General features: G+C 41.2%; 1 protein-coding gene across 4 annotated transcripts in view; it reads left to right on the top strand.

Annotated features, from left to right (window-relative positions):
* Positions 1-13,108, top strand: part of DENND1B (DENN domain containing 1B) — a 295,461-nt gene that overhangs the window by 522 nt on the left and 281,831 nt on the right. For all 4 annotated transcript variants that reach the window (XM_084851502.1, XM_084851503.1, XM_084851505.1 and 1 more), the window contains exon 2: positions 5,371-5,435. In XM_084851502.1, coding sequence (XP_084707628.1) covers positions 5,371-5,435 — 65 coding nt within the window. The remainder of the gene's footprint in view (positions 1-5,370; positions 5,436-13,108) is intronic.

Raw genomic sequence — 13,108 nt, 5'->3', positions numbered from 1 at the left:
AAGGGAGCATGGCCATTGGGAATCGGTGGCGTAACTCCCCCCACCTCCCGCTCTTTGGTACGCGTCTGCCTCGGCGGCTGAAATCCCATGCGCTCTTGCATGGCGTAGTATGTCCCATTTGAAATCGAGGGGGGCTGGCTTCCCAGCAGGCTTGCATAGGATGACTGTTGTCATTCACTCCCGCTTGCTTTCCCCTGGTGAACACCTGGCTTACAGCACGCCCGCCCCCGTGCTCTTTTCTTCCCCATTCTGCCACAGAGTGAGCACCTGACAATCCTTTTGGAATGACCGAAAATAATACCGACATTTCTCCATCCCATCCTACCCCACGAGATCCCTCATCTCCTCCTACTCTCTCTGATACGGAGTCTCTTCATGTGTGCTTGACACATATCTTATGGAATAGAAAAGTGTCTTTCTTTTGCAGCTGTTACCTTTAACTTTTTATTTTTATTTTTTATGACTGGCTCCTGTGCCATTTGGCAGCAGCTTGATCTTTGCACACGTTAGCAGGTGATAATGCTGATCGCCGTGCATTGCTGTGAGAAGCTTCTCCTGCAGATTTCTTCACACTAAGGTGCTATTAAAGGCACATGAGTAGACCAGTGGTTTTCTGGGCACTTGGCAACCCACACCTGAGTAACTGAAGAAGGGATCTCTCTCCCCCCCCCCCCCAGCTACACCTTTTAATTTCTTAGAGGATCATTTTAGCTCCTAGAAGCCTTGCTTGGGTGTAAGTGTGGCATATCACCAGAACTCTGAAGCCTGGCAAATCACTCTAACAGGAACTATGAGATGTTGGTTTGGCATTAGGGGGGCTGCAGCTAGGGGAGAGCTCCTCCCCCCAACTCCTGACAATAGTGGGCATTTTGGGGCTGTGGGCTATAAAATGTTAAATGGCAAGGAAATTCAGGTGACTGGCACAGATGTGAACAGGATGATACCATAGAATTCATGGATATGCATTTGTTTACTATAATAATTTCAAGATTGGATTGCAAACTAATAAAGATTTTGAATGTATTGGCCAGTTCCAAAGGAGATACTTTTTTTGTAAAGTGAATGATGAATGAGTATTGGTTTTTCCTTGCACTTGGAATTAAGGCCTTGACTGTGCAAGACTGTCTGAACTTTATATTCTGAGTAATTTTAAAGCGTTAAAAACCTAAACCCCTACTTGTGCAAAATGACAGTAATCTATTTGTGATGAGCCAGTTAGAATACACACAAAACCCTTTCTGACATTTATTGCTCTGGTTTGACACATTAAAATATGGTGGGAGGTGTGGACTAAACTTGAAAGGCTGTCTTGTGGAAGCAAACTTGTAGATATGCACAGCAGGAAACACAAAGGATTACTATTATTAATTCAGAGATATTGACCTGTGAGATGCTTATCCACTTTTTAAGATAAGAGGTTGTGGCTACAGTTGGAGGAACTGTTATCATAGAAGTTTCTTTTTCAGTCATTATGGGTACCTCTGCAGTTAGAAGCAGATTGAACTGTCCAAGTTTTATTTCAGCCAGTACATGAGGGGATTTGAACTGAAAGTCCGATTAAGGCTGTAATCCTATGCAGAATCATCTGGAAATAAGTTCTGTTGAAACAGTGGAGACTTACTTCTGAGTAAACATGCATAGGATTGCACTGTTATCTTATTTTGTGTGTGGAGAGGTATGATGGCATCTGTTTCCCCCAGAAATTGAAATTAGGTATGCATGTATGTTGTGTGGTTGAATTTTCAGAAAGGTGAAGGCTGAAAGTGTGATCCTCCTCGTGCTGGTGAATTTAGTCTCAGGGTATATGGCACTATAGTAAAAAACGATAAATGGTTCACAGTCATTACCATTTTATTAGATTTAACTTGCGTTTTGTAACACAAACACACACTTAAAATTAGGTCTTTCTACATCCCTCTTGGTTTCTTGTACACCTCTTTTGTTTAACTTATTGAATGTAGTGTGATCATCTTCAGTTGCTTCTCATGGGTCTGCTAGTTCTGGCCCTTGAATTTATGTATGTACTGTTTATTCATGTAATCAAGCAGAAGGCAACTCCTGACTTAGCCTCTTATGGTGGTTGTTTGGAACAAAAAGTGCTCACTTGCATTCATTCATCAGGAGTCTACAGTTGCAGGATATTGGAGGATCTAGTATTTACAGGTCTAGTATATTCTTAAAGATGAGCTTATAGGCTGTGTTTGCACCATGGTTTAGTGTTATGTGCCCGAGCAGACAGAAACCCATGCAAAATCTCAGGCTTGCATGCTCTCCCTCCTGCGTGACTGGGAGGAGGAATAAACAAGAATTCAGTTTTACTTTCTGAGATTTCTGATCTGTTCTTGCATGCAAACTAGGAATCGTGGTTTAAAATACGCTGTAGTCAATTGCTAAAGAAGCCAACAACAAACTCTGGGTTGTCTTGCTGACTTGTTAGCAAACTACAGTTTACTTTAACCCATGATTCCTGGTTTAGCATCTAATGTCAAGCCAGGAATCTGTTAAAGCAAAACTGAATTCTGGCTCATTCCTCGTCCCAGTCACGTGGGAGGTGAAGGGCATGCAGGCTTCTTTCTGCTCTTGCACATAGAGCTAAATTATGGTTTAGCATTATGTGTGAATGTGGCTGTTATTTGCTCATAGCTTATTAGATGTAATTCCATGACATCATCACTATTATCTCTTAGAAACTAGAAAAAATGTAGTTGTGAATTAATATTTCAATTTCAGTTCAAATTTCCAGCCAATAACTATAAATGGAAAGTGTTTAAACTAGAAAATGACAACGCAGCATGGACTAGTGATTATGGGGTGTATGTGTGTGTGTTCAGAGAATTCAGGGTGTGTATATAGGGAATTTCTGGAGTCTTCATCCACTCTTGCAGCTGGCTCTTGACACTTCCAATATCTTTCGGGCCTCCCCCCTGCTTTTATGGGCCTTAGCTGCTTGAGACAGTTCTTGTTTGAAAATGTCTTTTGGGGAAATGGGAACTGGTCTGCTGCTTAGCAGGAGGAATCATGATGCCATGCAGTTTCTTCTCTTAAGAGTAGTTCCCTGCTAACTATTTAGTGACTAGTAACACCATTTGCTTTCCCTTTTATTTCTGGTAATCCAGACACTATTCATCCCAAGCTATTGCATTCCTGTGTTTTCTCTCCATTGTTATAGTTCCCCCTGCCCAAGTATTGATTATCACAAATTTTAAAAAGTCCATCTTAACTGCAGACAACAGTCCTTTCAAACATGGATGTAGCACTATTTTATTTATTATTTAAATGTATAACCTACCCTTCACCTTACTGGCCCAAGGTAGGGTATGTACATATCGATAAAACAATTTATTTTCTTGTCTAGGGCAGGAGAAATTGTCAGTTACAGTTGTTGGTAGCCTTTGTAATGCTCCAGGTCTGTTTGCTTGTTTTTTTGTCACAGCTGTTGTTGTTGTTACTATAATTAAAAAAAAAACAGTGGTGAAACTGACAAAATTTTTCTCTGATTTAGCAGTGACTCTAGAGATAATTCCAGTCTCCTTATTCTGTCTCAATCCTTGGGACCTAGATTTTGCTCTCCTTATTTAAGTGAGCACATCTGTTGGTAGTTTTATTCTATGACTTTAATAGCAAAGCTACGTAGGTTGATTTTTTGGGTGGTGCTTTTCCCCTCCTAATCCCTCCTCTTTTTCAAACTTTACTCCTCTAGTAACTTCAGAGGCCACTACTAGGTCTCTTCTTATATACATGTTGTTACTATTCTTGTAATAATTACTGCTTATTTGTATTGGTTTCTCTCTTGCAATCATGCTGAGTACAGCATGTCATTTTCAGAGATTATGTGTATATGAAGTAAATTGCATTTGATGAGGACTTTCTAGCCAATGATATCTGAAATAATTACTCAAAGTCCTGGAACTATCCCTGTTTTATAAATAGTCATATACCTAGTTGTGAGGGTAAGAATTACCTTCAAGTGACCAGATATGGAGAAGTTTCTAAAGTGAAAGAGAGTTTTCTTCTCCTTTTATGTAGTCAGTGTGCTACAAATGATTGACATAGGTGTTCGTGGACAACTGGACTAATAAACTTTTTAATATGCACACTTCCCCTTTAATTCTGGTTGCCTATATATGGAACATAGTTATGGATCTTCCTGTGTTAATTTAGTTGGATTTCAGCCCATGTTACCACAGGAAATGTATATTCTGCATTGGTAAAGGCACTTTCAGTGCCAACTGCAGAAATACATTGCTAGCTATATCTTAAATCTGGCTAGCTGAGATAAACCATAGGTTCAGATTCTGGGTTGTTTGTTCTTCATCAATCTAGAGTTCTTGGTGCACACATTGCACCAATTAACAGGCTGTTCCTGGGTTGTTGATGAAAGTGGATGCAAAGTAGAAGTGGTGAGTGAGTGGGGAGGCAGTATGCTTGTTTGCTCCTATGCAAGCCTGACAAACCATGGACTGTCATTACATGTGAACCAGGCCAGTTATAACATTTGTCATAACATTAACATGACATAAATAGGAAATACTGGTACTGCTACAAGAACTGGGATGGAAGTTGCGTGGGCCAAGGCTCACACCAGGTTATTTTTCAAAGCCGTAATCACAATATGAGACCAACCTTGAAGCAGTCAAATCCTGAATGCTGAAGATAAGATAGTTTTAAATAGATAGTGACATTTAGTCATTGAACTTTATCAATTAATTTTCAAAACCAAGCTGCTCTTAACCTACACAGTTTGATTTTTATTTTAGCATTTTAATATGGTGCAATGAATGAAGAGCTGTCTGATGTACAGGACTATAGGAAACACATCCGAACCAGTTACATACATATGTATCTTTGTGTATGTTTGTTTCCTGAAATAAGTCATTTCTCATTTGTACTTGTTTTTTTAAATCAGGATGGGGGTGGGAGGATTAGTCACTGTCCTCAGGATATGAAGGCAAATGTTACTGCAGAGTATTTGAGTCACTGTATTTGTCACTCTCAACATGGATTCTCATGACCATTTTTCTTCCACTTCAGCATGATTTCCCCCTGCCTTCATCCAGTGTTGAGATCCATATGGAACAGAGTTGTGTATTACTTGTTCAGCCAATTGACCACCACGTATCTAGTAAGCTTCAGAAATCAGGACTGAAAAATGTTTATTGGGCTCAAAACTTGATGCAATTCTATGTGTATCTCATCATGAGTTGATAGAGAAGAATCACATGGTGATCTGAAAAGAAAACCATTTATGGGTCAACATTCCCATGCAGTTGAACATTATAAGCTGTAACTCCTATTGGTACAGTGGAGATAACATCCTTGCAGTTACATGATGCAAGTTAGACTAATCAACTGTGTTGTTTTTACTTCCAGGGAAAATCCAAAGAGTACCTTTGATTTGGTGCTACAGGTAAAATGCCAGGCTTCTGAAAATGAAGGTAATATTCTTCAGCCATTTGTATTCATCTGTATAAATTACATATGTGCAAGATGTGTCAAGAGCATTTATTTTACTCATATTTTTTCTGTAGGTAATAGATTGAAAGAAGTATGGTTAATTGATGGTTTTAATGACACTAGATTTTTATTAATAGGAAAATTAATTACAGCTTACTATGTTACATATGCTTTATTTACTACTATTACTGTTGGCCAGGGCAAGAATAATCTTTAATTGGAGACTTAGAGTTTGCTTTAAGTTCATGCTTTAGCCTTCCCAACCTTTTTCAATTTTTCATGTTTGGAATGGATTTAGGGTGCAATCCTATGGCCACTAGACAGTGGGTAGATGGCCATAGGATTTTTCATTTTTTTGGAAAATGTAGCGTGGGCTCTGAGGTCGGTTCCCAGAAAACCACCTCCCCACCACTTCTAGGCGGTACGGATCGTCCTGGGCTCTGCACCTGGAAGAGCAGTGCGGAGCGGGAGGAAAGGGGATGTTCCCAGGGGCGGGGACGGTAGAAGCGTCATTACGACGCATCCTATGTGTCGTCTGGCCAGTCACGTCCTGCTCCGCTCCGGCTAGACAGCTGAAATCGGCTATCTAGCCGGTAATGCAGGGTGGTCAGAGCACAGAGAAGATCTGCTCCGCCTGCCCTGCATTGGATAGGCAGTTGCCTCTGAGTTTGGAGGCGGCTGCCTATCCTGATAGGATTGTGCCCTTAATAAGTTGTGTTTTAACAGTACATATAATTATAATGTTTAAGCAGGAGTCCTTTTCTTGGGCTGTGCACACGTAAAGCAGTTATGCTCCTGGCTGAAGATAGTAGTTGTTGTCACTGTGCTGTTCTTCCAATAAGTGGAGGTTGTCACATATTGGGAGGAGCAGATTTGATGCATGTAAAGTAACTACATTCCTCTTATTTAACTTGGACCTAGTCATGATGTTGTGAACATAAGAGAAAGAATGACAAAGGCTTGTGTCAAGGTGTGTCCCCACCACCCCGCCTCCAAAACCAGGCTTTTGATTCTATTCTGCACATTTTTTTCTTTAAAAACAAAACAAGACTATGGGAGAGAGGAGGCTGGGATCCACTTCAGGGAATGAGGATCAGCTAAGGAAAGCCCTAGCCATATTACATTCATTGGGGCCTTTTAAGTCCCTCTTCTTCAAAGTATTATGACTAAATAATGTAGTGGTTAGGCAAAGACATTTGGTTCAGAAACTTCTCATTCCTCATTCACAAAAAAAACAGTACTACTTGACTAAAAGTGATTTACTGCAGAAATAGAAAATGTAGATGCCTACAAAGAGGCAAATAACTGCAACATATTACTGCTAACAGAAGATTACGTTAAATATGCTATAAGCTTGAAAGGCATAGTGTTCAGTATTTGTTTCCTCCATTAGTTAACTCCAAAAAGTACATGTTTATTATTCCATTTGTATAACCTCCATCTCAGTCCAAGATCAAGTAAATCCTTTTTCACATTGGGCAGGGCGAAGCATTGGTTTTAACGTATTATGGAACTGAGTTAGCCGATATTTCAGCAAGTGATAACAGATCTGTCTAAAACACTTTTTTTCTTTAAAAGAAAGTAAATGTATGTGCAAAGCTATATAGTTAATCCCAGACAAGTTTCCATGACATCAGAAGTATAATTAACTCTGTAGATTTTAGTCATGTAGAACACAACCATCATTTTCTTGATAATTATGAGGCGATATCGAAGGGGTAGACAGGGAAGAGGAAGAGATGGGAAACATAGGGACTTCATGCTAAAAAAATCACATGGTTTAGCTCTTCCAGGGTTATAGTATTTCAAGCTTCGGGTAGGAGATCATGTGTTTGCTGTCTCATGTCAGAAACTATCAGTTTATGGGACACTTGCATGTCAGGAAGAAGGCTATTGGCAAACATTTTTTTCCTGATGTGCTTTTTTTCTATTTAGTGGGGATTTTTGCTGAAGAGAAGCATTCAGATGTTCTGTCTCTTATCTGCATCCTGAAATAGTACAGTTCTGAGAGTGCTGTACCATGTGATTTTTTCTCTCTCCTGAACTTGTAGAGCAACGCTTTCTGTTTTCCCCACTAGGGTTCTGATAGTCTCATAAATTGCTTGACTTTTTCATTAGGGTTTGGGCACCTGATAGTGCTTTACTTCTTAATTAATGACGCCAATACAAATGGAACTTGGATTGTGAAAAACATCTGTCACGATCACATTAGTTAGAAGAAATGAATTTTGAGACAGCAAATAGGGAGGTCTTTTAGACTGCATAAATATTAAAGTGATCTACAAAAATCTGTTTTCTAATACAGCATGTCTAGATAACAGATAAAATGAAGTACAAGCGATGATACATATTCTTTCAAAAATGACAAAGCATCTGTGTCACTTTTTGATTATTGGTGACTTCCTGTGCTGCAGTATGTGTGGAAGGTACAGGAATAAGATGCTTACCCTTAAACAACTTTTACAGAAATATGTAATGGGCTTTGCCTTTGTTCATATTACACAGCCTTTGAAACGTTCCCTAGCAATGTAGAGAGGAAAAAAAATCTGCCAAAGCAGCAAAAATGTTTTTGTGCCTTTTCTTAGAATTTTTGAGGTGGTATAAACAGCACTGAGGAGGTGTCTGCTATTGCTCAATTGCTAATGAGCAGTTTGGTGAAAATACTGCCATGCAGGACATTACCATGATTTGTTATTTCTAGAGCTGGCTTATAAGCTACTTCTGTGCTGAATCTGAGCTAGTTTGTCTATACCGGGGATCTCTTTTACCCAAACCAACCTCTTCAAGATTGCTATTACTCTGTGGGTAGTTGAGCTGCTTCATTGTTCAAATTACCATTGATCTACCTTGTTCATGTTATCATCTTGTCCCACTCCTTGATCTGTTGTGGTCCATACTGTTTCATTGCTCCTTCTGAATTGTATTTTTTTCTGACTGTTCTTTTATTTATTTTTTACTTCGTGTGTTTCCTATCCCCTTCTTATCTTTTCCATAATTTTTTTCTGTGGTCCTCTCTTCATTTCATCATATATTTGATTTCATATTTCATTCTCACTCATGGTTAAAATGTATAACTTCCTGGTCATGAGATTCATTGTGTCCAGTACAGTCCTTTTAACCTATCTTTCTGGATCTCTTATTGAATAATCAGGCATGGCCAAGTGCTTATTTGTTTTTTTAAATTATTATTGTTATTGTTATTATTTATTGCATTTCTATACCACCCCATTGCTGAAGCTCTCTAGGCAGTTTACAAAGATTAAAAACATTAAAATACAGTACACAAAGTTAAACACCATTTACATAAAACACACAGACAATATACACAAAGACAACATACATTTAAAAACAATTTTGGATAGTCAATCATAACCATAGGACAGATCCAGGACCTCTTAAAAACTCATCATATGCTGCCAAATGCCTGAGAGAAGAGATAGGTCTTAACCTGGCGCTGAGAAGATAACAATGTTGGCAGTAGGCGGGCCTTGTTGGGTAGATAATTCCACAGTTGGGGGGCCACCACTGAGAAGGCCCTCTCCCTCGTTTCCACCTTCCGAGTCTCCCTCAGAGGAGGCACCTGGAGGAGGACCTTAGAAGCTGAGCATAGAGCATGGGTAGGTTCATGTCGCATTAGGCGCTCCATCAGATACTGCGGTCCCAAACCATGTTGGGTTTTATAGGTTAAAACCCAGCACCTTTAATCATATAGGCACATAGCATATAGGCAGCCAGTGCAACTGAGCCAAAGTCAGTCTTATGTGTTTGGACCCTCTAGTCTCTGTTATCAGTCTGGCTGCTGCATTTTGCATGGGCTGCAGCTTCTGAACCATCTTCAAAGGCAGCCCCACGTACAGCGCATTGCAGAAATCTGACTTGGAGGTTATCAGAGCATAGACAACTGAAGCCAGGTTATCCCTGTCCAGATAGGGGTGTAGCTGGGCCACCAACTGAAGCTGGTAGAAGGCACTCCATGCCATTGAGGCCACTTTGCCTCAAGTGACAAAGGTGGTTCTGGAAGAACCCCCAAGCTATGAACCTGCTCCTTCAGGGGGAATGCAACCCCATCCAGAACAGGTTGAACACCCTCCATCCGGTCAGAAGAACCACCCATTAACAGCATCTCAGTCTTGTCTGGATTGAACTTCAGTTTATTAGCCCTCATCCAGCCCATTGTTGCAGCCAGGCAATTTAGCACATCCACAGTCTCACTTGATGAAGATGAAAAGGAGAAATAGAGCTGTGTGTCATCAGCATACTGATGACCACGCAATCCAGAACTCCAGATGACTGCACTCAGTGGTTTCATGTAGATGCTGAACAGCACAGAGGACAGAACTAACCGCTGTGGAACCCCATACTGGAGAATCCACATGGCCGAGCAGTGTTCCCCAAGCACCACCTTCTGGAGCCAGTCCTTCAAGTAGGAGTGAAACCACTGCAGTGCAGTGCCTCCAACTCAAGACAATTGTCCCAGAAGGATGCCATGGTCGATGGTATAGAAACAGAAAGCCACTGAGAGATCAAGGTGAAACAGCAGGGTCACATTCCTCCTGTCTTTCTCCTGACATAGGTCATCATACAGGGTGACCAAGGCTGTTTCCATGCCAAAACCAGGCCTGAACCCTGACTGAAATGGATCCAGATGCAGCCCATTTTCCTGATAATTTTTTTCTAGAATAATCCTTATTACTGTATTTCCTCCATTTTTGGCCATCATGCTTCTTGCGTTGCATTGTACCAATTAATTGGACTGCCCTTAAACAGTTTGGAAACTTCAATAGGGCCCAAATGCAGCCGCATGATTACTAAGTGGCGCTAGTGTCTTGGACCTTATTATGCTAGAGTTGCCATTTTTTGAGGGGTGGCTGGCCAGTCTGTGTCCTCCCTCCTTTTTTGGGTGTATGTGATTTTTAGCTGCATACTTTAGATAAATAGATGGGTTGTGTGGTGGGCTCCATCACTAGATCTGCTCCAAACTGTTGGACTTTGTTCTTGGACCCAGATTTTTTTTAACAGTTAGTAAACCCTGTTTAACCCGAAAGGACACTCAGCTGTGGATGTGTCTGGCGGTGAAAAGAAAATCCGATGCTGTAAAGGACAATATTGTTTAGGAACCTGGAATGTCAGATCAATGAATCAAGGTAAGCTGGAGGTGGTCAAACATGAGATGGCAAGATTGAACATCGACATCTTGGGAATCAGCGAACTAAAATGGACAGGCATGGTCGAATTTAATTCAGGTGACCATCATATCTACTATTGTGGGCAAGAATCCCTTAGAAGAAATGGAGTAGCACTCATAGTCAACAAAAGGGTGGGAAAAGCAGTACTGGGGTACAATCTTAAAAATGATAGAATGATCTCAGTACGAATCCAAGGCAAACCATTCAACATCACAGTAATTCAAGTCTATGCCCCAACCACTGAGGCCGAAGAAGCTGAGGTTGATCGGTTCTATGAAGACCTACAACACCTTCTAGAACTAACACCAAAAAAATATGTCCTCTTTATCATAGGGGATTGGAATGCTAAAGTAGGAAGTCAAGAAATCACCGGGATAACAGGCAGGCATGGCCTTAGTGTACAAAATGAAGCAGGACAAAGGCTAATAGAGTTTTGCCAAGAGAACATGCTGATCATAGCAAACACTCTTTTCCAACAGCACAAGAGGCGACTCTACACATGGACATCACCAGATGGTCAATATCGAAATCAGATTGATTATGTCCTTTGCAGCCAAAGATGGAGAAGCTCCATACAGTCAGTCAAAACAAGACCTGGAGCTGACTGTGGTTCAGATCATGAGCTGCTTCTTGCAAAATTTCGGCTTAAATTGAAGAATGTCGGGAAAACCACTAAACCGTTCAGGTATGACCTAAATCATATCTCTTATGAATATACAGTGGAGGTGAGGAATAGATTTCAGGGATTAGACCTGATAGACAGAGTGCCTGAGGAACTATGGACGGAGGTCCGTAACATTGTTCAGGAGGCAGCAACGAAATCCGTCCCAAAGAAAAAGAAATGCAAGAAAGCCAAGTGGCTGTCTGATGAGGCTTTACAAGTAGCTCACGAAAGAAGGGAAGCGAAAAGCAAGGGAGAAAGGGGAAGATATACCCAACTGAATGCAGAGTTCCAGAGAATAGCAAGGAGAGACAAGAAGGCCTTCTTAAATGAACAATGCAAAGAAATCGAGGAAAACAACAGAATGGGAAAGACTAGAGATCTCTTCAAGAAAACTGGAGATCTCAAGGGAACGTTTTGTGCAAAGACGGGCATGATAAAGGACAAAGAAGGCAGGGACCTAACAGAAGCAGATGAGATTAAGAAGAGGTGGCAAGAATACACAGAAGAACTATACAGGAAAGATCTGAATGTCCCTGATAGCCATGATAGTGCGGCCACTGAACTTGAGCCGGACATCCTCGAGAGTGAAGTCAAGTGGGCCTTAGGAAGCATTAGTAACAACAAAGCTAGCGGAGATGACAGTATTCCAGCCGAGCTATTTAAAATCCTAAAAGATGATGCTGTTAAAGTGCTGCATTCAATATGCCAACAAATCTGGAACACTCAACAGTGGCCACAAGACTGGAAAAGGTCAGTTTACATTCCAATTCCAAAGAAGGGCAACGCCAAAGAGTGTTCAAACTACCGCACAATTGCGCTCATTTCACATGCCAGCAAGGTGATGCTCAAAATCCTACAAGCTAGGCTTCAGCAGTATGCGAACCGAGAACTACCGGAAGTACAAGCTGGGTTTCGAAGAGGCAGAGGAACTAGAGATCAAATCGCCAACATTCGCTGCATCATGGAGAAAGCAAGAGAATTCCAGAAAAATGTCTATTTCTGCTTCATTGACTACGCTAAAGCCTTTGATTGTGTGGATCACAACAAACTGTGGCAAATTCTGAAAGTGATGGGAGTACCAGACCACCTTACCTGTCTCCTGAGAAACCTGTACGAGGGCCAAGAAGCAACAGTAAGAACCAGAGATGGAACAACCGATTGGTTCAAAATTGGGAAAGGAGTACGACAAGGATGCATATTGTCACCCTGCTTATTTAACTTATATGCAGAGTACATCATGAGAAATGCCGGGTTGGATGAATCAGAGGTCGGAATTAAGATTGCCGGGAGAATTATCAACAACCTCCGATATGCAGACGATACCACCCTAATGGCAGAAAGCGAAGAGGATCACCGCAGACGGTGACTGTAGCCATGAAATTAAAAGACGCTTGCTCCTTGGGAGGAAAGCTATGGCCAACCTAGACAGCATAGTAAGAAGCAGAGACATCCCCTTGCCGACAAAGGTCCATCTAATCAAAGCTATGGTTTTCCCAGTAGTAATGTATGGCTGTGAGAGCTGGACTATAAGGAAGGCTGAGCGCCGAAGAATTGATGCTTTCGAACTGTGGTGCTGGAGAAGACTCTTACGAGTCCCCTGGACTGCAAGGAGGTCAAATCAGTCCATCCTAAAGGAAATCAACCCTGACTGCTCATTGGAAGGACAGATACTGAAGCTGAAGCTCCAATATTTTGGCCACCTAATGCGAAGAGAAAACTCCCTGGAAAAGACCCTGATGCTGGGAAAGACTGAAGGCAAAAGGAGAAGGGGACGGCAGAGGATGAGATGGCTAGATAGCATCAC

The sequence above is a fragment of the Heloderma suspectum genome, chromosome 4 (genome assembly GCF_057233095.1).
Source record: "Heloderma suspectum isolate Gila_16-S chromosome 4, 16-S_ref, whole genome shotgun sequence".
NCBI classification, from domain to species: domain Eukaryota; kingdom Metazoa; phylum Chordata; class Lepidosauria; order Squamata; family Helodermatidae; genus Heloderma; species Heloderma suspectum.
Note: the sequence above shows the minus strand (reverse complement) of the source record. Positions and strands in the feature narration are given on the sequence as shown.